The following is a 26674-nucleotide window of genomic DNA, read 5'->3' on the forward strand; positions in this document are numbered from 1 at the left end:
TTCATGTGTTCTACAAAAGCAATGCTTACTGCATGTTAATTGACTACTATTTGTCTGAAGTCACTGAATTCTTTAATTCACAAATGGAAGCCAGACTGGTAAAGTCCCATAAAACCAGTTTGCTAGAGAGCTCTTAAGCTCAGCACACTCTACAACACTCTCTGGAAACGACAGCAAGAACAAGTTGCCACATAGGACGGACATTACAGCAAGGTTCAGTTACCTCTTTAGTTTCAGACATGCCTATCTGTAACTACAGTTCACCCTGAGCTAGATTTAAGAAGAGGAAGTTGAGCTCTCAAGTCTTTTTTTTTTCCCCCAACAGTTTCACAAACATTAAATAAAGCTTTACTTCCCACTTTGAGATATGATACTTCAAAGTCCCTTGTCTGACCTAGAATCAGTGATCCTACAGCCTTGGCTACTCAAGTGCTGGGGTTATAGATGTGTACACCCAGTCCACCTTCAAAGTATTATTAAAAATGGTCAGGATTAAGTATCATTTTGACCATTAAAATGCTAAGTCATATTAAAAGTAAAATATAGTGGAAAAGGCTACATAGAGTCTACCTGCCTGTTTGATAAAAGAATAGTAAAAGAATAGCAGGGAAAGAAGGCTGAATGTCCAGTGTTGACTGATTTTCAGATGCCCGTCCAGGTTATAGGTCAGATCCACAGGAACAGAGATGTGACAGTAAGCTAAAACCTAAAAGTGATGGAAGTTTCAGTTAAGTGTGTTATTATTTCCATTATTAATTAGGCTGGATACAAACATCTTATAATAACTACCTACAGTCTGTCTTGTTTTATCAAGACTGCAAATGAAAATATATTTTAACAAAATTGGTATAACAACAGCTTTCAATGTCCTAAAATTGTGGTTGTTTGTTTGCTTGTGTCTTTTGCTTCTCTTTAAGCTAATTAGCAATTTGGAGATTGTAAAATGACATGTGTAAAGCACCTAGAAATGGCATTTATAAGGAAGTAGTTACCAGGTAACATGAAATTTTTCCCATGTAAACATCAACCTTCCAATATACCCACAACATTGATTAAAAATTAGTTATGCTGGGTGTGTTAGGAGACAGAGGCAGATGGATCTCTGTGAGTTCCAGGAATGCCTGCCTGGTCTCCAAAAACAAATGAAAATTAGTCACTAGGAATCATTGCTTTTATAGGAAACCTTCATTTTTCAAATGTCTAGAAGAAGATGGCCTTTAAGCCTATGAATCCCCAGTTCTAGACCCCACACATTCCAAGAACACTGAATTTTTTGTTTGTTTGTTTTTCGAGACAGGGTTTCTCTGTGTAGCTTTGCAGCCTATCCTGGCACTCGCTCTGGAGACCAGGCTGGCCTCAAACTCACAGAGATCCGCCTGCCTCTGCCTCCCGAGTGCTGGGATTAAAGGCGTGAGCCACCAATGCCTGGGGAACACTGCATTTTTATCTGCTCAGAAAGAATGTAGACTATGTCTCACCTTTGTAACAGGCAGCTCCCTGGGAGGTCGGTGCTGAGCAAGATACCCATTGTCTTTGAGAAATGTCTGCTAAACACCTTCCCCAAGCTGTTTTCCTTCCTAATCAAGTGTCTATTAATGTATAATGGGATATGGTCTTCTCAAGGGTAGTGAGGTGCACAGCAATACACTTTCAGCCACTGCAACCTAAACTTTAGCATAAACCAATATGCTGGTCTATTTTCTTCTATTTTTTCTTAAATCATAGTAAATGATGCTTTATAACTAAATAGGCATTTTCCCCCTGAGTACCAATTCTATTTGATAATAACTTAAAATAGTATTTTAGACATTGCAGAGCAGAATTCAAGATGAAACACAAGATAGATTTTTACTGTTTAATTCTATACTGTTGTAGCAATGTATCCCAACACATGATTGGAAAGAAAACTGGAGGGATAAGAAACGTGGACAGAAAATGACTACAGCACAAATCCTTGTGAAAGGAGCTGAAATCTACTTATGATCAACAAATATTTACTTAGCACCCAGAGGGTGCAAAGAAAGAGGCACCGAGTTCCTTGGAATAGAAACAAAATAAGAACAGAAGACAAGAGCCCTCGGTTTGGTTTTTTTTATTATTATTAATTTAGCAAAGAGCAATTTCCAGTAACCCTTTACTATCTCTTGGGTTGCATTCCTTCCAACCAGTCCTTGACTATTGCAAAATAGTTATGGCTCAATTAGTGCAAAAATGTCTACATACGACATTCAGTTAAACTTTCTGCGTATCTTTCAAGCTGCCCCACCTTCTGCTCATCCCTCCTCGGTTTATCTCTTTAGACTAACTTCCCATTCATTCCATCCCTTCCCTTGGAGGCAAACCAACTTCATTCCACTTCTTTCTTTCTGCTTCCTTTCTTTCCAAAAAGCCTCCCCTCTTCCTCACGACACCTCTCATGCAGCGAAACTCGCTTTAGATCACAAACTCCTGGGGGGATAAATCTAGGCTTAATCTGTTAGTCCCAAGAGGACTGAAAAGAGATCCTAGAACAAACAGACACTGTGACCCGAGAGCTAATAAGGGTTCACCCTTCTGGGCTGGAAGCTTTTCCTCATTTAGTCGCTGGCCTGCACTTGTGCCCACATTCTCAACTATACAGAAAATAAGATTACCTACATTTAATCTATGCGACATAAAATCAGTCCACTCCTATTTGCAAAGCTTTTAATCCTTCCTCTGTCAAAACATAAACAAATAAAGAAATCCCTTCCCTAGCTCCCAGTGGACAATAAGGTTTTAAAATGCAGACTCTACCCCAAGGCTTATCATTTTCCCAAAGGACAGTTCTCATAATCTTCCCTAGGGGAATCTACTCTGCTAAACTGAGGCAGAAGACAAAATAGCAAAACCTCGCATGCCAAGTTTTAAATGATGCTATCTAAGGAGGAAGCTGGAAGTGGTAGAAACGCGCCAGCAAGAGTGCCTTCAAGTTCCAAAACCAAGGGGTGGGGGTAGGCAGGGGTTACCTAGTGTGGCATCAACTACCGGGTCAATCTGTGGGGTCCCCCTGCACCTGCCTCCTCCTCTTCCCCAGCTCGACCCCACCCAACCACCAACTCAGCAAAGCCCCCAGAAGCTGGAGCAGGACTTTACCTTGCGTGAGGGCCAAGAGGCAGTAATGAAACAGAAAACCTTGGGGCGTGTTGCAGAGCTGGAGACACCTGGGGTGGAAGTCCCTCCACCCGCAAGGCCCCTCCTCTAGTTCGCATAGTTGTGATCCCGGTGGCTCATCAGAAGCTGGAGGAGTTGATAAAGGCGGAGGTGACTCGGATGACTTCTGCGGCTCCTCAGATTCCCGAGGCTGAGAATCCCCATTCTGGTTCCTGGAGGTCACAGCAGAGACCTCCACCTGGGAGGGCGAAGCAGACGCACGGCGTGGGGTGTCCGGGCTGGAGGGGACAAAAGCGGGGTTCTCGATTCCTTTTGGGCCCTGCATGGTCAAGAGGGGTTCTCTGGACTCCAGTGACTGAGATCAGCAAGACTGGTTTCTTTCCTGGCTCCGCCTCTGGGCAGGTGACTGCGCCCTAGAGCCGGACCAGTCTCCGCCTCCCGGCCCTCCCACTCTGGCACATCGTGGCCACCGCAGCTGCCGGGACACTCCCGGAGCTCCGGGTCCCTGCATCTGGAGGTGTCGGCGCTGCTCTCCTCCACACCTGTCGCAGCAAGCGACAACCTTAATTCTCTGCGTGGGCGTGCGACGCGGCCTCCGCCAGGTGAGGGGAGAGGGCAGCAGTATCGTGGACGCGAGGGTGGCACTATCATGGATCTCGGTGCAGCGCTCTTTTCACGGAGTCCAGGGATGGTGACAAATAGAGGCTGTGGGAGGCTGTGGGCCAGCGCTCCCCCTGGGTGTGTGTATGAAAGCTGCAAACACAGTTGCATCAGGAGACCTTTCAGGAAAACCTGCGGCTGCTTTCCTCTTTGTTGCTTAAAAAGCAAGAAATCCTGTGCTCCAAGAATCAGGCCGCCCTCGGGTATAATACTTTGAATTCCGTGAACATTATAAAAGGTCTTTCATCTGCCAGCATTCCGGCAAACAAATCCTTCCATATGACCACCAACATTCACAAGGTCCACCTTTTTGGCTTTAGTTTCTCCAAACTGAAGGAAAAATAAAACTTTAAAAAGTCATACATGGTTTCTCTGGGCAGCGTATTGCAAGCCTAAAATGGAAAAAAATGATCATCGCGCAAATAATGTGTATATGTGAAACAAAAGAAAACTGATTGGAAGGCATTAATATTGTTGCTTGATTGACAGTAATTGCAATCTATTCATTTATTATGTCATTGATCATCAGAAAGTATTTTTTTTTCCTGTATGCTAAAGACTGTTGCAGTCTGTAAGAGTACACCGGCCAAGACAAACTGGCAAATACCCCAGACATCGTGGTGCTCACATTCAACAGGAAACAATCCCTAGTAATTGTGCACACTGAGCCCTACGAAATGCTACCACAAATGTGCTCTCGGGAAATCTTGGTTTTGTTTGTACACACTGTACTTACTGGGGTGAGAGACTGAGATGTAAGCTTGATATATTACTTTTGAACATTCAAAAAATAGTTTGTATTGTCACAGGCCCTGGCTGAGCAGAGATAAGGACTGCTGTGTTCCCTGTTACTGGTCCTTAAATGAGTGTAATTACTGTTGTGTAAGTGTCACAACTGAAGAATCTGTGCCCCGGAGAGAATCAAAAGCCCTCCCAAGGTGGCATTGTGACCACAGGCCTAAGATTGGAGGGGACATGAACTCAGCCCTCCTACTCTGGACTTCACATTATCTGTCTTTTAGTTACCTCACCCTACTTGCGATGATTAGCTCATTGGATCGCCATTCCCAAAGATCAAAACCAACACTTAGGCCAGTGTCATGGCATATTCCCCTTAGTCCTAGTACTTGGGATACAGAGGCAGGCAGATGTCTTGAGCTCAAGGGTAGCATGGTCTACATAGTCAGTTTGGGGACAGCTAGAGCTCCGTAGAGAGAGCCTGTTTCCAAAACCTCATGCTTCTCTGATAAGAGGTTTTGAACATAAGAAGCTGAGGATGTTCAGATTCTTGGGGAATTACCTATGTTAAAATGATCTCAGTATAAACAGAAATCATCACATTTTCTACGGAACATGAAGTAATTTACCTACCAGCAAAGCTGGATTTGATGAGGTTTGGTTACCTCAGCAATGGCTATGTTGTAAGTTTGAATGAACAGATTCTAAGTATCCTGTTCCAACCAGAGTAGCAGCAACTATGCACATTTAGATTTAAACTAAGGACTCTTCATTCTCACAGTGTTAGCAGGGGACCTCTGCTCAAAGATTAGCAAAAGCGTTGTTTCTTCACCTTCAATACACATTGGTGTTTCTAAAAGTGTTACCAACATCATTTTCCTGTTACATTATATTCTATGTGTTGCAAGGGTGTGGGGAAGGAGACTGAAGTGTGCTACAAAGATGAAAAATGCTTTCTTTTGTAAGCAAGCTGTCTTGGGCATGGCCTGTCCTCATAGCAAAAGAACAGTAACTAAGACAATATATGAGTGTTTTGTCTGTATGTATGTGTACTATATGTATTCCAGACACTCCCACTGGGTATGAGAGTTCCTGGAACTGGAGTTAAAAACAGTTGTGAGCTAATTTAGTGAATATTGAGAACCAAACCCAGGTCCTCTGCAAGAGCAACAAGTGGTTTTAACATCTGGATCAACTCTCTAGCCTCTCCACCCTAATTATTACAACAGAATTGTGTGTGTGTGTGTGTGTGTGGTGTGTGTGTGTGTGTGTGTGTGTGTGTGGTGTGTGTGTGTGTGTGTGTGTGTGTGTGTGTGTGTGTGTGTGTGTGTGTGTGTGTGTGTGTGTGTGTGTGTGTGTGTGTGTGTGTGTGTGTGTGTGTGTGTGTGTGTCTAGTATCCAGAACTAAACTTAAGACTTTGTGAATTCTAGTATAACATCTTAAAATTTTTATATCATACATCATCTCCCCATATTTTCCAGGTTGGCTTTGAATTTGGGATCATTCTGCCTTGGCCCACAGAGTTTCTGGATTACAGAGTTACATGCTACTCTCTCAAGCCCACAGAATCTTTTACTGACTAAATAAGCAAAGAGACAGCTTAAGCTCTCACAGTATCCTTCATTTATCTCTTCCATTTAAGTATCTCATACAATGTATATGTGAAAACAAAGAGATCTGTGCTTATCTACATTGCTTTAATACTGTAACTGCACAGAGATATGTTTATATTAAAAAGAATTTCAATTATAATTTTTTCAATCTTTGCTTGTCTTCAGGGTTAAATATTTGGTGTATTCTTTTCTGTGAAGGACTATTTCTCCTGCTCTCAGCATTCCTTCGTTGCCTGTATGTAGTTCTTTGTGTAGAGTTGAGGCCTTGTGGGTGTTCCTCCTTCCACTTTGGCGTGTCTATTGTTGTCCCTGTTCAGTTTATGTTTAGATAGTATTGTTGGTGAGACTTTATGGGCCTAGCTTCTGACATTGCTAGCACACAGTCTTGCTGCAAACTCCCCAATCCTCTCTTCCAATCTCCAACTCCTTTTCTATAATGTTCCCTGAGCCTTAGGTCCAGGGGTTGTTTTGGAGATTTAATACTGCAATAGCACAGAGATATAGTTATATTAAAAATATAACTGTGACTATAAAACGTTTTCTTGTTTAAGTGTGTGTGTGTGTGTGTGAGAGAGAGCAATTGAAGAAAAAGAGGCCATGAATTTGAAAGAAAGAAAGAGGGTTTCATGGGAGTGTTTGGAGGGAAGAAAGGGAAAGAAGAAATGACATAACTATATTATCATCTCAAAAATAAATAATTACAATTTTTCTTTAGTTTTGAAGATATCACATACATAGAGAATGAAATATGATTATGTCTACTATTTCCATAATAATTTTGTACCAAATCTGTCTTTACTTTTCTCTAACACACTAAGTCCATTAATGCTACCCATCACTGAACACTTTACCTTTGACCACATCCTCAAATGAGAATGTTTTCTCACTCCAGGAAGTCATCAACTGTCCATTGCTACTCAGAAATTGCACTGGGATCTTGCTGGCTTGAACTGTGGAGCTCTTGTGGGTCATCTGGTGTGAGTTCCTGAGGGTGATAGCTATATCATGCCCATGAGAACTTTTCACAGTACTCTTCCCTATTCTTTCTGCCTTTTGGGCTGTGATATTTCCTGATCCATGATGCAGGGTTGTGGGGAGGAATTAATGTTGGTGTCCTGTTTACGGCCTTGTTCTTAGCACTTTGACCAGCTATGCATCTCTCCATTGAGTGCTGTCCACTGTGGAAGCTGTGAAGAAGGCTGAGAACAGGTGAGATCTGTGAGTATGAACATAGGTATTTAAGAGGCAATTGGACAGCAATTGTAACAGACTTTAACAAAAGCAGACTCTCCTCTGGGTCTATGAACTCCCAGCCATGGGCTTGTGACCAGGGTTAGACTAAGGTTCTTCTCTACTCTATATCATCCCGAGAAATTAAAATATTAAGAATGACTCCATTGACTAGAGAGAGAGAGACAGAGACAGAGACAGTGACAGAGAATGTAAATAAACTAAAACAAAAAGAATTGTTGCAACTCGCTACATGAATCTGGCTGAACAAACTATTACATTTTATATTAAAGGAAATATAGTGGCAACATTAAGTGGTATCATTAAGCCATCAGAATGGAGTTTTTTGGTGGTATTTTTTTAATAAACCCAAGAAAATACTCTTATTCATTGTAGATATATGAGTCCCAATTTTTCTATATTTCTATACATCAAATTTATGTTATATATACTTCTATATATATGTTATTGGTTTTTATTAAAATTTCTATATATTTTTAAATTGTTAAATTTCTATATATTTTACATTATAGAATTTATATATTTCCATATATCAAAGACAAAAAGTCAATGCTTTAGATGAGTTGGACTGGTTCAAAGACTTAGTTTGGAGAGGCAGTGTTTCTGTGACAAGCTGTTTGGAAGGAAAGAAGGTCTGCTTAGTATCTGAGGAACTGAGACAAATAGACACACAGAAAGAGGGACAAGACACAGAGATGAGATAGATAATAGATAACTGATGACATGTAGGTAGGTAGACAGACACACATACATATAAACATACATGGATGATAGATCATAATGAGATGATAGGTAGGTAGGTAGATAGATGTATAGATAGATATAAAAGGTAAAACTAAATGCCACACATTTTAACAACAAGTTCTACATGTTGCCTGCTTATATTGTGAAAATAGGTACAAGCACAAAGAAGAAATGGAAAGGAAGCTGTCATAGGAAGGATGGGAAAAATCAGAGAACTGTAAAGTACATGTGTTAACAAATGGTCTTGTGGAAAGCCAGAGATTAGAGGACTTATTTTCCAGGGTCCCAATCCAAACTCAGGCAGCTTAGTGATAGGAGTTAAGTGATTTATGGTTCGAGATTCTTCTGTAACACACACACACACACACACACACACACACACACAGAGTCTCTGTTGCTCTTTTCTGAGCCAGCACCACAGGAATGAGAGGAAGACAACAGATATGAAGGAAGTTGGACTCTGTCTCCAAGAGCTAAGATTCCACAGTAATAGGTAGGGTATGACAATGGCTCTCTGCTTTGGATAGAAAGATATAAGTAAGAAAGAGCAGACTGAGAGTCTGTCTTCTGTAAGTCTTGAAACTATGACATGGGTATTGTAAGTAGAAGATATATGTGGACTCGATGTGAAGGTAAATTTCAACAACATTCCAATGTTTTGGAATTCATTATCTGGACATTGAAAGAGAAATATACCTATTAATAGGCTTTCTGCCCCCACCCACCCCCATAATAGGTTTCTCCAATGATGCAGTAAATGAGATCAAGCTGAATTGAGAATATATATCAACAGGTTTATTTGAGTAAAGCAACTTCCAGGAGGGTTCTGTAGTCCCAGAGATGAGGTCACAGGAGGTGGGCCCACAAAGAAAAGCAGAGAGACTTTATAGGTTGCAGGTGAGTGGTGATGACATGGCCTCCACAAGCTGGGTTTGTGCCCAAGTTTGGTAGAAACCTGAGCACTTTAGGAGACTCAGACAGCTGTCAACTCCAGGGGAGGAAACTGTAGTACCTGCCAAGAATGCAATGCTGGGCTTTTTGGAGTCTTTCTTTTGTTTGAGATTCTCTGAGTGGGTGGAGTTTGAAGAGAGGAATGGGCTTTTCCATTATGCAGGGGCAAGCTGGAGGTTCCAAATGAACACCTATTTGTTACAATTCTTTTTTTCTTTTGCAATAGATTTAGAAACGTCTTTTTTTTTAATTCAGTAACATGTAGAACATAATATCCTTTTAGATACTTTTGTTTGTTTGTTTTTCTTACTTTTGTCTCCAGTGTTTTTCACATTTGCTTTCTGTTGCTGTTTTGTTTGTTTGTTTCCCCCCCCCCCCCCCCGACCTCCCAGAGCTTCTCTGTAGCTTTAAAGGTTGTCCTGGAACTTACTCTGTAGACCAGGCTAGCCTGGAACTCACAAGAGATCCGCCTGTCTCTGTCTCCCAAGTGCTGGGATTAAAGGTGTACACCACCACTGCCTGGCCCTTTCAGATACCTTTGAAGACAAAATATTGAACATGTAAGGTTTGTGTTTTCCTATTACTTGCTTTTCATAAAATGTACCAAATATATATTTTCATAAACCCCAAACAGAAATACAACCTCAACAAACAAGATATTCATTGGCTCTTCAGGATTATTTTCAGAGGACTGACAGGCAGTTTTTTTAAGTGGGAGCAAAAGTATGTATACTTAGACAATCTTGACCAACCTGTGGTTCCACCCATCAGCATTGTCTGGGATCCAGAGCCTCCAGCACCTCCAACTGACAGACAGTCACAATAGTGCACAATCTCCTCCCCTAGGCTCTAGATCCTCCTTCCTTCTTCCAGCATGAGATTGACATGGAAATCACACTTGCTCTGAGATTGATGTTTCTGATAGGCTGATAGCTACAGGAAGAGGTGCAATCTTTATTCCTGTATAATTGTACTTTCTCTGAAAAACAAAATTAGATGTAACCCCCACCCCCCAAAAAAAGTGAACTTTGAGTGTAAAAACAAAATCATCCTTAACTATTTTTTTTTCAGATCTGTGAGAATTTAGTGAACAGGCAAGCAAAGTTATCATGCATTTCAAAATTTTTTCAAGTAATAGATAGCAGCACTAAAATTACTTACTCATCATGTTTTGACTTTGTAACCTTGATCATGTAATATCCTGTTTCTTTTAATTTTGTCTTTTGTAAAATGGGAACAATAACAGCTATGTCATATATGCCGTAAAACTATAGTATTACAGTTATAACATTTAATTCACAAATGGACTTAGAGTGTGGGACAGATAAGAAGTTATTCAAATATTCGTAACATACAGATTAAGTATCCTCTACAAGAAAATATTTTACTAATGGCATATAGAACAGAAAACAGATAAATCACTGATCATCAGGACCTTACATTTCAGTTAGTGGACAAACGTATAACAATCACAAAAGCAGACATAATTGAAGACAATATGTATAGATGATAATTGGTACAGATAATGTGTGTACGAGATAATTTGATGGATGATCAAACTAGACAAGCCTGGTGGTTGCTTGAGTGGAGATAATAAAAGACAGCCTTTTGGTGGAATAATTTTTAAATAGAAATGTAATGGGGAAAAAATCTCAAAGGAGCCACATAAGCACAATCTTGGAGAAGTTTGTACACTAAGCCAAACTGGAGGCTTTTATACAGAGAATGAAGATTTTTTTGGGTTTTAAATAAAACAAGATAATTTCTGCTATATAGCACTGGGCCTAAGAAACCAAAGATAGGGTCTCATTAAGGGGTGGCACTAAGTTTAGTTGCAGAAAAAAAATAGAAGGTAATAATAACTGAAACAAGTTGTCTTAGTTAGGGTTTCTGTAGCTGTGAAGAGACACCATGACCAAGGCAACTCTTATCAAGGAAAACATTTAATTGGGTGGCTGACAGTTTTAGATCATTATCATCATGGTAGTTCATGGCAGCCTGCAGGCAGACATGGTATTAGAGAAGAAGCTGAGAGTAGAGAAGGAGTTACATTTTCATCAGCAGACAATAGGAAGTGATCTGAGACACTCACTGGGCATGGCTTGAGCACATGAGACCTCAAAGCCCACATCAACAGCGACACACTTCACCCAACAAGGCCATACCTACTCAAAAAAGCTAGGACATCCTAATAGTGCCACTACTTATGAGATTATGGGGGCCAATTACATTCAAACTACCACGCAAGTATTTGTAAGCTGCTTGGAGCTATCAATTCACAGTGATTTAGAGTCTGAGGTATCAGTAATTCATACTCTATCTACCCTATTGATCTACCATCTGCAATTCCTGTATTGCCAGACTAATTCTTCTAAGATAACACCCAAAGTTCTTACCATCTCTAACTTCAATCAAACAAGAGAAAAATGGAGGACACTTCCTGTAAGTTACACATCACATTTGCTTGCATCCCAAAGCCAAACACCATTTACAGCTGGCTAATTAAAGATCAGAAATGATTGTTTTAATCCTATGCATTCAGAGGGCTCATTAAATGCAAACTTTCATTACTAGGGGAAAAGGACTAAATTATATTTGAAGTCAGTAATTAATGTAGTCAGCTCAGAAAGGAAGAGAAACTGTCTCAGTGATGTGACAGAGATTACCTTACTGTTCAGGCAACTCCTCTCTGCCACAGCCTGCATATTCCACTTGAGATACAGTTGTAGTGTTCATAGGATAGGATAGATTGACTTTTGAGTAACACAGCTTTTGAATACTGTGTCATTTGTCACTTTTTTGTGAGGAGAGAGAGATATTTTCTCTCTACCTTGTCAATGAGTGGCACTTGTCGTCTACATTTAGGGGAGAACATCATCTTGGTGCTCACTCCAGCCACTATGTGCTATGCTTGGGTTCCTGTAACTGTTGACAGTTTTTGTCCAAGAATTTCTAGTACTGAGGCATCCTGATAACGCTACTTCAGGGTTCTTCAGCTCTTCTTCTGGGAAGACTTCTGGAAAACAACTGAAGTCACAGAGTAATATACCACCTTGCACTTGGCAGACATGAAGATCCACGCCTCTAATCCCAACAATGGGGAGGCAGAGGCAGGTGGCTCTCTGTGAGTTTGAAACCAACCTGGTCTACATGGTAAATTTCAGGCCTCTTGGGAGTTGATAGACTCTTTTTCTAACAAATAAAAACACAAATAACAATGTAGCACAAATAAATGCAGAGAAAAACAAAACTTTGCACTTACATGAAGTTTTTTGAGAGGAACAGATCTGTACCTATGAAGACATCCCTAACTATTATAGGATGTGTCTGCTACTTTTCCCCCAAAGTTAAGATATATTGCTGGATCCTTGTGCTGGTATATTATTTAAGATTTATTAACGCTTGCCTGGGGATTCAGAAATCAAAGTCAGCAACAAGCCATAGAAGCTAGGCACACACCTTTAATCCAAGCAGCCAGAAGCTAGGAGGTGGTAGTACACACTTTTATCCTAGGACTCAAAATTAAGAGATAGGCAGATCTCTGTGAGTTCAGGGCCACTCAGGGGTACATGAGATTGAATCAGTCTAATAGAGTAACAGATCACACATCTTTAATGCCAGCACTAGAGGGATATAAAAGATAGAAGCATGGTCTTCAGTATCCAGAAGGAGACATTCATTCTCCAGCTACATTAATGATTGGGGCATTGACTCTCCAGCCACTCTGAAGACAGATAGCAGTTTGAGGCTCGGTGAAGAGCTTGTGCATGGATCAGCCCTTTTGGCCTGAGCTTGAGATGAGAGCCAGTGGCTGGCTGCTTTGCCTCTCTGATCTTCAGTTTGAACCCCAATATCAGTTTCTGGGTCTTATTTTTTTTTCATGTTACAAATCCTAAGCCAGTAGATCTTAACTCAAACTGTGTTTATGAGACTACGAATAAAAACGTACAAAGTCTCTCTGAAACCTTTTATCATTGGAAATATCATTATTATATAGGGAATAAGAGAACAAAGAGTTCCTCTAGGGTGATGAGCTTCTTGGGGTATTGCCCCTTGCTACTTGTTCCTTAAACTTCAACAGTGTGCTCATGACAGATGGGTCTGAAGGATGAAGTAGGGCACACCCAAACAAGCCAACATAAGCAAAGGTCTAAAGAACCAATAAGACATTGTTAATATTCAGTAGGGCTTTATTTTTTTTCTATAATGATATCCCTTTCTCACTAACTGCGCAAGGGAAAGGAGCTTCTGCCTCCATGAGTGGCACTCACCACCATAAGCAGTCTCATCTTCTCTTCTATCTCAGAGGTGATGGTTGAATTTATGAGTCACTTTTGACTGTACCTCAGGGATAGCTCCAGATGAGTAAGATTCTGCTGTGTCTGTGTTTCTGCACAATGTTAATATTTAAGTCAGTTAAGCAGGTTGTTCTTTCCAATGTGGATGCACATTACTCAGTCAGTTGGAGGCCTGAGTGGAATTAAAACATGACCTCCTCTGAGCAAGAGAGTTCTCTGGGAGACTTCCTTCAGATTTAAATAGAACACCAGTTTTCCTGGCTCTCTGTCAGCCACACAATGACAGTTTTGGACTTGCTAGACTCTCTAATGAGGGGAGGGGTCATTTGTTAGATCATATTTGACTCACATACTCTGCCTCCCCACATCCCTTTGGTTCCTTCTTTCAGCAGACTAATACGTCATATTAATTCATCAACAAGAATTATTCTGGTTCCAAAATACATCCAATATCCATCTATTTTTTTCTGTTTCCAAGGCAGAACAAAAGGTCACAAGTCTCTCTCTAAATGATTGTAATAGCTTCTGGTACAGCTTAGATCTATAAAGTTTGTCAATGGTATAGGTGCTAAAAACTAGGTCCTCATTGTTTTCTCCTATGGGGTTGCCTCACCCAGCCTTGATATGAGGGGTTGTGCTTAATCTTATCATATCTTGTTATTCGTGTTTGGTGGATACTCCTGGTATGTCTATGCTTTTCTGAAGGGAAATTGAGGAGGAGTCCATCTGGAGGAGAAGGGAGATGGTATAGGGGTGAATGGGAGGGGTGGGGAAGGGAAAATGTCAGTTGGGATGTATTGAAAGCAAACAAAAAATATTAAACAACAACAACAAAAAGACCTTGGTTCTCAAATTGTTGCTAGAGGGGTATGATAAAAGCTTAAAGACTTGGTGGCTAATGGAGATCTTAAGTAATTAGGATACTATCTCTGTTTCTCTTTCTTACATCCCAGCAGCAAGGTAAAGACCCTTAAGTTCATAAGCAATGAAGCCATCCATCTATGGATGGGAAATCCCTAAAACTGTGAAACAAATGCTTCCTATAGTAAACTAATTGCTTCTATTATTTTGTCAAAGTGACAGTCAAGTAACTAACACAGCTGTCTATGATCTTCCATTCTTCCAGTAGACATCTACAATTTATTTTTGACATAGAAATCAAATTAGTCTTTAAAAATTTATATTAGCCAGGTGTTGGTGGCGCACACCTTTAATCCCAGCAATTGGGAGGCAGAGTCAGGTGGGTCTCTGTGATTTCGAGGCCAGCCTGGTCTACAGAGCCAGTTCCAGGATAACAATACAGAGAAAGAAATACAGAGAAACCCTGTCTCAAAAAACCAAAAAAAAAAAAATTGTATTACTGCATTTGTGTGTTGCATGTGCACATGTGTGTACAGGTGTGTGTGTGTGTATGTGTGTGTGTGTGTGTGTGTGTGTGTGTGTGTGTGTGTGTGTGTGTGTGAGTGTGTGTGTTCAAGTATATGTAAGTCAAGGACAAAAATGAGGAATTAAGTCTCTCCTTCCACCATGGGTGGCAGTATTGAGCTGAAGTCACTGGGCTTGTCTGGCAAGTACTTTTACCCACTAAGCCATCTTGCTGTACCCAAATTATTCTTTTAAAACATGAAAAAGTTTAAGTAACAATATAAACATTATGACTTGTAATTTATTTAATAAAATAATATCCCTCGATTAATATCCACTTAAACAAACAATAGAAGAAAGGAAAGGCAAAAAGTCTTAATGGTAAAATGGCAATCACTAATACAAAAATAATTAATTGGTAAAATTTTGGTAAGGAAAGGATATTACATACTTTCAGGCTATTCACTGGCAAATTATGTATTCATTACAAAATAAAAATAGTAAAATTACTGAAGAAACATTGTAGAAATATCTTAGTGACACCGATGATCCAAAACACTGAGAAGGTTCAGTGTAAGATATATGGGATTCTTATCATACATACATACATAGTCTAACTCATCATAAGGAGTTATTAAAAGCATCTATGTGTCAGTTCCTTTTTGCTATTTTAATGAAAGGAATTAAGATTTACTTTGCCTTAGGATTTCAGACCATCAGAGCTAGAAATATAGGGCAGGACAGTTCTTTACTTTTAGTAGGTGCATGTCCTGCTGTGACCCTAATCTGGATACAGAATACACAGTCTGGAACCAGGCTGGGTGTGACCGTTGGCCTTCTTCCCCTACACAGGCTCCTCCTTACCCAAAAGATCCCAAAGCTTTCAAAGTAATGTTTCAATGTTCTACACAATTGTTCCTGCTCTTTTAAAAAATAACAAAAAATATTTTAACATGTTCAACAATTTGCCTAATGTTACATGATTAAATGAAAGAGCTGAAATTTAAATCCTGGTGATAGAGACAAAGCCTTGGACATTGCATGATAATATGTTCTCAGTGGTAGTTACATGTCTCCTTATGGAACTGCTTCAAGCCAAGATAATATTTTTTACAAAGCATTAAACCTGATGAATAAATTTAATGAAAACATACTCCTTAAATCTAACCCTATCAGAATAAATATTTTTTAAGATTTGTTTTATTTTTCTTTTGGGGTGTGTCTGCATATACATATGTTCACATGCATTTGGGTGCCTGCAAAGACCAGAAGAGTAGATTGGATCTTCAGAAGCAGCATTCACAGGTTCATGAGTCACAGGTTGACTAAATGGGCGCTGGGAACTGAACTCTGGTCCTCTTCAAGGGCAATAAATGCTCTTAACACTGAGCCATCTCTTCAGTTCCTAAAAATGATGTTGTTGAGGGGAATACTTGTTACTCAAGTGGATAATATGAAATCATTTTGTTCAACTAAGAATTGTTCTGTTCCTTGGGATGCATTTCTGAATGGATATTCAGCGTAACTAGTGACACAGACACGTTTCTTAGATTCTGTAGTGAGTTTGAGGGGTTTCAGAACTGAACAATAAAAAGATACAGAGCAGGTTTTGGTTGGACAACATCTTAACTGGTTTCTTGTAATAGGAATCCTTCATAGAGCATTATCAAGTGGGACCAGGTGGGGCAGAAACCCTGTCAACAAATCAGTGTTTTATTATTCATCAACCAATAAGAGAAACATATATACAGGACATCCCATCATCCAAGGGCTTCAGTTCTTTTTTTATTTTATTTTTTTTTTGGTTTTTCGAGACAGGGTTTTTATGTGTCTTTGGAGGCTGTCCTGGAACTAGCTCTTGTAGACCAGGCTAGTCTTGAACTCACTCTCCTGCCTCTTCCTCTGGAGTGCTGGGATTAAAGGCGTGTGCCACCAACGCCCAGCTGGGCTTCAGTTATTAATGAGATGAGTAAGGTATAGTGGGAAATTACCAATACGGAGTCAGGTAGAAATACAAGGGTATTTAATAGGGAAAAGCCTTACTTACAGAGCGACCTAGCCAGCCGTTGTGGCAGCAGCCTGTACAGCAAGAAGCAAAGTGAAACCAAAAGAGCAAACGCAGTCACACTATGTCACTCTGACCATGCCCTCACAAGCATGGTCAGGCACACCTGTAGCCAGCCCCTAAGTAGGCGTGGCTACAGCTTCCCCTACAATTCCCCTTTTAGTCTAAAAGAGGATTAAAACTTAACAGTTTAAAGTATCCAAAATGAACAATCATAAAGGTAAAATATAAGAAGATACAACAATCTGCTTATGTCACATCCTAACTATCTATGTTAACTAAACCCTAAAGTCATCTGAGAGAGGTATCCAAGCCTGAACACCTCCTTCCAATCCCAACCATAAACAATAGGAAGCTAATCCTATATACACTATCCTAAGTGACAACAATGGGGAAAGGGGGCGTAGCATCCTCAAAGTTACTTCCTGCTGAAATGGGACGATGATAGTCATGTGGGGTCCTGTAGGAAGAAAATGTTAGTATAGTGAAAGTCTAGAATGAATTGTAACCAGTCCATGTTAGATGGGATTCACTTGATTGAAGATCTCGCTTGAAATCCTCAACTTGATTGAAGTCAGTACCCGAACCTCTGGCCTGAGTGTCCATTGAAATGGAGCAAGTTGGATCCAGTGCAGTCGAGGAGGTGTGGCCCATTTTCTTTCCAGGGTGACCAGGGATTGCTGTCAGGCAGGTCTTCATTGGCTGTGTGGGACTCAAACATAAACAGTTAGCAGAGAAATGTTTGCTTGTGTATGTACACATGCTGGGGAATGCAACCATGAGAGCATAACAATTATGAGAGGGTGTACACCTTGAGAGAAAGATCCAAGAAAAGACAAAGACAGTCCCCAAATTCTTCTTTTATTCTGTATTACATCAATTGGCTTCTTGATACAACACAGAAACTAAAGTTTAGTTAAATAACGTGCTTGGAATTTAGAGGAGGAAAGCCAAATCCACCTCTAAACCCAGCATTGGTTTAATTGAATAGGGACTAGGATATAAAGAGAAATAGAGTTCTCTGAGAGACAGCTGCACCGTATGGCACATTCCTTCTATTTGATGGTTATAGCTACCTTTTCTTCTTAAGTATCTACCCATGCAGTGTCCTTTGCCTTCTGAAGATGAGTTTTCCTGTGAAGATAAAAGCAAAACACTTCCCTTTCCTTTGAGAGGTTTCTATTTAGTTTATAAGATATACCTTAGAAGAATACCTGTCATTTGTCCTCTTCGAGAGGTTTTTCCTTTTCCACTCGAATCTTGATCAACTTTGATGGTATCCAAAGTTTTTCTTCTCCTGTGGAAACCAATGCAAAACCCCTACCCCAACATAACACATATCCTGGTTTCCATTCAGAAGTTAGTACATCTTTGAAGTATACCAGCTGATTGAGTTCAGCAGTTTTTTCCGTAGTCCAGTGCCTTTCTGCAGCTGTTTGTCCTTTTTCATTGGCATTAAGAAAGTTTAGTGTTAATAAAGCATTATGCAACCTATGTTTGGGGGGTTTAGTCTTCCAAGCTTGTTTGTTGAGCATCTCCTTAAGTGTTCTATTAGATCGCTCAACCACTGCTTGTCCTGTAGGATTGTGTGGTATACTGGTGACATGCTTTATGTTATAATATTTGAAAAACGGTTCCAATTTTGTAGAGACATATTCTGGAGCATTGTCAGTTTTTATTTGTGCAGGTATACCCATAACTGCCGTCACCTCTAGCAGGTGTGTAGTAACAGAATCAGCTTTTTCAGAGTTAAGAGCAGTAGCCCATTGGAACCCTGAGAATGTGTCTATAGTATGATGCACATATTTCAAATTTCCAAACTCTGCAAAGTGAAAGACATCCATCTGCCAAACCTCATTTCTCCGAATGCCCTTAGGATTACAACCTGCTGGCAATGGAGTTTGATTATAAAAGGAACAAGTAGGACACTTTTTCACTATCTCCTTGGCTTGTTGCCAAGTGATAGAGAAGTCCTTTTTCAAACCTTTGCTATTTACATGATGTTTCTTATGAAATTCTGAGGCTTCTAACACACTTCCAATTAATAAATGATCAATCTCATCATTGCCTTGTGCTAGTGGGCCAGGCAGAACCATATGGGATCTGATATGTGTAATGTATATAGGATTACTTCTGTTTCTGATAGTTTCCTGTAATTGTAAAAACAGAGTAGTTAATCCTGCATTACCAGGAACAAATTCTGCAGTCTCAATGTGTAACATGACTCTCTCTGCATATTGGGAATCAGTAACTATATTAAGAGGTTCTGTAAAATCCTTAAGTACCATGAGAATTGCATATAATTCTGCCTTCTGTACAGATGTATATGGACTTTGAACTACTTTACTTACCTCCCTGCTTTATAACCGGCCTTACCTGATTTGTTGGCATCAGTGTAGAAGGTAAGAACTCCAGAAATGGGGGTTTGTCTTACAATACGTGGAAGAATCCAGACTGTCTTTTTTATGAATTTAATTCTGTTCAGTTTTGGGATAGTTGTTGCTAATTGTTCACAAAAAGTCAATAAGAGCTATTTGCCAATATTCATTATCTTTCCATAAGGAAGAAATATCTTCATTAGTTAAAGGTACTATAATTTCTGCTGGATCTTTTCCAGTCAGCTGAGGAAGTCTTAATTTACCCTTTAAAATCAAATCAGAAATCTTTTCTATATATGTCTTTAACTTTTTATTCTGTTTATGTGGCAGAAATATCCATTCCAATATAGTGTCTTCTCTCTGCATCAGAATTCCAGAAGGGTATTCTCTGGATGGCAATATAACCAGAATACAGTCTAAATTAAGGTTTATCTGCTCTACATGTACATCCAATATTCTGTTTTCTACCCATTGTAACTCTATTTCTGCCTCAGCAGATAATATTCTCGGACTGTTTAGGTCCTTATCACCTTTAAGGGCCATTTTAAAATGCTTTAAGTCATGTCCTTCTACACCAATAATCATCTGTAATTGAGAAATTTCCCCTAATAATTTCTGAAGAGAATTAAGACTTTGATAACGATCTCTCCTAATTTGTACCTTTTGAGGTCTCTGTAAGTCTATCTTGTAACCTAAATAGTTAATAGAATCTCCTCTTTGTATCTTTTCTGGGGCAGTCTGTAATCCCCAACAAGGCAGAACTTCCTTCACCATTCAAACATACGTTACAAAGTTTCCTTATTAGAATCTGATGAAAGAATATCATCCATGTAACAATAAACAAGAGATTGTGAAAATTTCTTACTAATTATTCCCAAAGGTTGCTGTACAAAGTGTTGACACAAAGTAGGGCTATTTAGCATTCCTTGTGGCAAACCCTCCACTGATATCTCCTAACTGGCTGTGAATTATTAAGAGTTGGTACAGTAAATGCAAATTTTTCTCTATCATTTTCCTGTAACGGTATTGTGAAAAAACAGTCTTTTAGATGAATGACTATAATAGGCCATCCTTTAGGTATTAAGGAAGGTAATGGCATTCCAGGTTGCAGAGAGACCATTGGTTGAATTACCTTATTTATAGCTCCCAGGTCTGTCAGCATTCTCCACTTACCTGACTTCTTTTTGATGACAAATACAGGAGAATTCCAAGGACTGGTAGATTCCTCTATATGTCCAGCATCTAGCTGTTCCTGTACTAACTTTTCTAAAGCCTCTAGCTTCTCTGAGGTCATTGGCCATTGTCCTTTCCAAACTGGTTCATCTGTAAGCCACTTCAATGGCAGGGCCTTTGACTCCTCTGAAGGTCCATCATTTGTACCTAGTTTCTGTACAGCATGGATGGTTGGTAACCGTTTTCCATAGCATCTTACCAGATCTTTTCTACTATCTAAAGGCTGTAAATAATTTGTATCTGACACTGGAGGAATATTAACCTGTATTCCATTGCTGTAAGAGATCACGACCCCAGAGATTTATAGCTATATCTGCAACGTATGGTTTCAGTATCCCTTTCTGTCCTTCCGGTCCAATGCAGACCACTGAGTTAACACTCTGTCAAACTCTAGATAGAGTTCCAATTCCTAAAAATTGTACATTTGCCTCTCTAAGAGGCCATTTCTGAGGCCAAGACTTTTGAGTAATAATAGTTACATCTGCCCCAGTGTCCACTAAGCCAGTAATAACATTATTATTAATTTTCACTTCAACTGAGGCCTTTTATCATTAATAGAAGCTTGCCAAAATATGTGTTTCTCATTTTGTCCATTCACACTTGATTCTTCATCACTATTCAAAATACCATCTAGAGCAGCATCTTTTTTCACAATAGGCAATGAACTATCTATTGTTCCTGTGAGAGATTGTCTCCCACTGCTACTGGGAATAACCCGACCTTTCTCGATGTGGGGGCCTTCTTGAGATCCCCCTCGGGGTTTCCCGACCTTAAGGGGTTTCCTTGTATGTCCCTGGTTGATCTACATTCATTGGTCCAGTGTCTGCCCTTACCACATCTTGTACACAATCCAGAAAGCAGTGGCCTTCCATATGAGGCATTGTTAGAATTTGTTTATCTACAATTTCTCTTAGTATGTCCCATTTTATCACAGTTGAAACATCTAGGTTCCTGGAGCCTTCGTGGTCTCCAGGGGAAGGCTCTTCCTCCCCAAAGTTCTGGTTCATAGTAGTAGTAACCTCTAGCCTCTTGGTACCTTTGTTGACCTCTGTAAGGTGCTTCTCCTTGCCAAGCCCTTACATCCTCAGCTCTAGAACTTTTAATTTCCTGTTGCCTTTTTAAACCTTTTAAAATGGCTTCTCCTACCCAAGCTCCAGTATCTTGTACATTATAATCAATGTTGGTTGCATACAAAACCCATTCTTCTAGCGGAGCTGATCTGATCTTTAAAGGCAAAAGTATTCTTTTGCATATTGGGTTTGCATTCTCATAAGCTATTGTATATATAATTGATTGTCTTGTTTCTGGATCTGTTACCTGTAATTCTACTGCCCTAGTTAACCTTTGTAAGAAATCCTGGAACTGTTCTGTAGGTCCTGTTCTATTCTGGTATAAGCTTCTAGGCATTCTCCTGGCTCACAAACCTTATCCCAGGCATTTAATGCTGCTTTCCTGCATAGAGACAGTATATCGTCATCATATTCAGCCTGAACCTGTGGGTCAGCATAAATACCCTGACCAAGAAGCTTATCTAAGGGGCTTCAAAACCTTCCTTTATGCCCTGACGCTCAAGGAGCTTTGCGTCTTCCCTTACCAATGCCTTCCACTGGATTTGGCATGAGTTCTCAAGTACTGCTGCTACCAATCGTTCACAATCTGTGGGTGTCACCCTGTTAAAGGTTGCCCATGAATGTAATAGCTGTTTTACGTATGGGCTATGGAGACCATATGAGACAACTGATTCTTTAATATTCTTAAGATCCTTCAGCTGTATAGGTTGCCATTCATAAGCCATCCATCCATGAGGGTGTTTCTTAGAAGCTGGCTTTTCTACCATGGTAGCTGGGTATACTAATGGTGTACAAATAACAACCATAGAAGAATAGTCATGATACCTGGGTGGAGTAGGTGTCTGGGATTGGAGTGATTCTGCTTCTGAGGCATCCCAATGATCTTTAAGCCTAGCAATGATATCCTTTTGAAAAGTTTCAATCTCCTTAATCATAAAAGATTCCAAGCACGTTAGCGAATCTGTAAATTGCTCTAACTGCTCATCTACGTGTTTTTCTAGGTCTTTAATACGATCTTCCTTAGGCAGCATCTGGATGGCATGGAAACTGCCTTCTAGGTATTGGAGTCTAGATTCGAGGTCATGATTTGCTGATTTTGAGTCCTCAGCAATCGACCGTATGGACCTATGTAATCTGTCAGCCCTGTACTGTAAATTGTCTTCCAAACATTCAAATCTAGACTCAAATTTCTGATCTTCTACCTTGGATGCTTCAATAACTGATTGAATGGCATTGTCCAATTCTTCAACCCTATGCTGGGTATTTTGAATCGTTGCATCTAGTTGATGAGTAACATTGCCTATCTGAGTTTCTAGCTGGCTACAGATATTCTTTAGCTGGTCATGGTCTTCTGACAGCCTAGCCTCTAAGGCCTCAGACATGGAGGATCTCTCTGTGTTTATCTTATCATAAATACGCTGCATCTCATCAGACAGCTCTGTCTTTAGTGTATTGGACACAGAGCCAAGCTTATCATCCAATTTCTGTTCCACTTGCTGCACAATTGTGGTCTGACCTAATCTGTTCTCCAAAACCTCACTTCGTAAAGCTGTTATTTCCTGTAAATAGCTGGTGAGATTATCCTTATCCCTATTCCTGAGTCCTCTGGCTAGTAATACTATTTGTACCAGCAAGCTAACTGCCATTATGGCATATAGGCCAGTAATTGGCACATTAACATCCTCCTCAAACAGTGAATTCACGTAATAAGCAAAAATATTAAAATTTTAGCAAATGACAAATATTCTGCCATAATTTTACCTGATTTCTACTCCAGATGCAGTAAATATCTTTGACCAGAGGGTGGCACAGGTGTTCAGTGAGTCCGCAGCATTTGGCAGCAGTTGGTCAGCTGTGGAGAGAGGTCACAAAAGGGGCTGCGCTTGTCTTAGAGAGTATACGGCCTTGCGACTGCAACCACTGAAACAGATGCGGCTTTCCGGCAGCAGCGGCCAGGGGAAGCCTCTGTCGAAAGCCGAGGCTCACTCACCTCTAGGCAGCTAGAAACTGTCTCCAAGCTGGGTGGATGGTCCTGAGCAGCTCAGCGGCAGCAGGTCGGCTGCTAGCTGGGAGCACCTGTGGAGAGAGGGCGCTTTCCGGGTCTAGGCCGAGGGCCCGATGGAACCCACAGCCTGTCCCAAATGGGGTGTAGGTTTCCAATATCCTGCTTCTGACAACCAGATATAGTGGGAAATTACCAATACGGAGTCAGGTAGAAATACAAGGGTATTTAATAGGGAAAAGCCTTACTTACAGAGCGACCTAGCCAGCCGTTGTGGCAGCAGCCTGTACAGCAAGAAGCAAAGTGAAACCAAAAGAGCAAACGCAGTCACACTATGTCACTCTGACCACGCCCTCACAAGCATGGTCAGGTACACCTGTAGCCAGCCCCTAAGTAGGCGTGGCTACAGTTTTCACTACAGTAAGGGATAGTAGAGACATCCAGGAAGGGAGGAAGGTGCCATATACAAAGTGCAAAGGGTCATAGAAGGATGCTACATACCATTTGATGGCCCTCAGCAGCTCAGCCAGAAGTGTAAATCAGATAGCGGCAAAGGGTAGCAGCAGGTTAGGGATCCTTATAGCTGTAGCATGCACTTCATCCATGGCTAGCATCTTATGGATACAGTTTCTCTGGTAAGCATATTATAAAGACTGTAAATGGCCAAAAATATGCTTATTGAAGCAATGTTCCAAACAACTGGGTATGTAAACTTTTTATAGCAACACCAGCAGGCTCTTGAGCTCATAAGCTGCAGAGAAAAACTGAAGAGAAAACTTAGAGCTGAAGATGTAGACAAAATGGTAAAAAATGATTTGTCTAGCCTGCAAAAAGCCTAAGACCTGACTCCCAATACCACATGAAACCTGGCAAGATGATGCCCTCCTGGAATCACAGCACATTGTAGGACAGTGGTTCTCAACCTTCCTCATGCTGCAGTCCTTTATCAGCTCCTCATGTTGTGGTGACCCCAGCCATACAATTATTTTCACTTCTACTTCATAACTGCAGTTTTTCTACTGTAATGAATTGTAATGTAAATATCTGATATGCAAGTTATCGGACATGTGACCCCTGTGAAAGGTTGAGAACTACTGTTGTCTAACAAGGACAGCAAGGGCTATATGATACCTGTCTTTGGAAAACAAAACAAATAAGCAAACAAAAAGAGAAACAGAGGGAAGAAAATACAGGAGAAAAGGAAATAACTTGGGGTGGGGATCATCTTTGGCTCATTTCTGCAATGAGTTGCATGATAGTAATACAGTTCGCTGGCCAGGGGCCAGCAGGATATCTCAACGAGGAAGTCTTTGTTAGGCAAGACTGACCACATTACGTCAATCTCTGGACCCCACACAAAGGTAGAACAGGAGAACCCACTCCTCAAATTTGTCCTCTGACTTCACATATGCCTCCCCAGATCCTGCACAATAATAATAAATGAAAATTACAAAAATCTCTCTGTTCAAAGAGCAACAATTTACTTCTCAGTATCTCTAGGCCCAGATAAAATCACAGCTGTATGTTCTTTGGCAGGTAAATAAGAAAATGTCAAAGAAGTATTTGTTTAGGCTGATGAGAATATCAAAACTCTTTGAGAAGATTGACCAACTGCTGGGGACTCAGATGTTTGCTACCCTGAGACTTCCAGGAGGAAGTGAGTATTTCTCTTGGTCAAAGTAACCTAGGCTTTTTATTTGTATATTTGCTTATTAGTCTAGTACAGGCTAAAAATGGCTGGTCTGCTGAAAAATATGACTCCTAAATGAAATACACAGTTTCACTTTGGGCATCAAGGGAGAAACACAAGTTAGAATGGCAAATCTGCATTCCAAAGGCATTCAAAGGAGCATTGCAACCAGGAAGGCTTGTAAAGGGGTTACAGGAACTTTGGACTTGTTATAAATATCTATGCTAAGCTATGCCTTGACATCTTTGGATGTCACAGAGCAGTAACAACTTCCTCTTTTTTATTTTTATTTTTATTTTTTTGTTTTTTGAGACAGGGTTTCTCTGTGTAACTTTGGAGCCTATCCTGGCACTCACTCTGGAGACCAGGCTGGCCTCGAACTCACAGAGATCTGCCTGGCTCTGCCACCCGGGTGCTGGGATTAAAGGCGTGTGCCACCAACGCCTGGCACAACTTCCTCTTTTAAATTATGACATGTTAATGTAGTTCAGAAAAAAAATAATCCCAGCTGTGATGTATATCCATTGATGGCACGAAGAATGCTTAACTACAATGCAGTCATTCAGAAGCCTGGGTTATCAAAGGGCTGCCATTCTGCAATTGGGCCACCTCAACTATTCCAGACTTGGGATCAAAGAAAGTAATATGGAAGATGACATATCTCTTCATTAATCAGAATTAGTAATTTTGAAAGGACCACAAAATATGAGTGGGGAGGAATAGAATACACACTACACTCTGTAGTAATGGCTGAATACTGTGTCTGTGGCATTTCTACATCTCCATTGGGGCAGGGGCTAAAATTCTGTCATTTACTGTGGGGCGTGGGGTATGTGGAGGGGCACATACTCATGGAAGTCAGAGGACAATTTCGGGGGCTTGATTCTCTCCTTCTACCATGTGGGTCTCACAGACAGAACTCAGGTCCTGACAAGCAAGCACCTTTACCAGCCTGGCCATCTATCTGGCCCAAGTTATTTTTACAGGTGTGCGTATGCATTCAGTTTGGTTGGTTTTATTTCAAGAGCATGACTCAATAGCCTTTGTTATCTAATCCTCACTATGTAGATAAGGCTGGCATTGAATTTACAAACATCTGCCTGCTTCAGACTCCAAAGTGCTTGAATTAAAGATATGCAACACTATGACCTGCAAGTTTTTGAGAAGTAATATATTTTTATTTGTTTCTTATTGGTCATGTAATATATGAACACAGCGTAGTGACTTAAAATCACGCATGGATGCTCATATAGTACTGGAGGTCTAAGATGGGAATCCCAGAACTGTTGTCAGTCTGCTCGTACCCTTGACTGTGGCTCCCTCTGTCTTCAGCACCAGAATGTCTGATACAGTCTTTTTCATTCGGTCTTTGGTTCTTCCACTTCTGTCTATGGCTCTCAAGACTGCATCCAACATGGATAGTCTAGAATACTCTCTATATATTCAGGATTGGGGAATTAGAACCACAATTCCACCTGTCATC

At 40.4% G+C, this 26674-nt stretch overlaps 2 protein-coding genes across 2 annotated transcripts in view; both read right to left on the minus strand.

The window, feature by feature from the left end:
- Positions 1-3457, minus strand: part of Slco4c1 (solute carrier organic anion transporter family member 4C1) — a 45885-nt gene extending 42428 nt beyond the window's left edge. The window contains exon 1 of the mRNA XM_027397699.2: positions 3115-3457. Within this exon, the coding sequence (XP_027253500.1) occupies positions 3115-3457 (343 nt within the window). The remainder of the gene's footprint in view (positions 1-3114) is intronic.
- A 578-nt stretch (positions 3458-4035) lies between these two features.
- The window catches only part of LOC100772074 (solute carrier organic anion transporter family member 6A1-like), a 113695-nt gene continuing 91056 nt past the window's right edge, over positions 4036-26674 (minus strand). Inside the window, exon 14 of the mRNA XM_027395993.1 lies at positions 4036-4122. Within this exon, the coding sequence (XP_027251794.1) occupies positions 4036-4122 (87 nt within the window). The remainder of the gene's footprint in view (positions 4123-26674) is intronic.

This window comes from Cricetulus griseus, chromosome 2 (genome assembly GCF_003668045.3).
Source record: "Cricetulus griseus strain 17A/GY chromosome 2, alternate assembly CriGri-PICRH-1.0, whole genome shotgun sequence".
Lineage (NCBI taxonomy): Eukaryota > Metazoa > Chordata > Mammalia > Rodentia > Cricetidae > Cricetulus > Cricetulus griseus.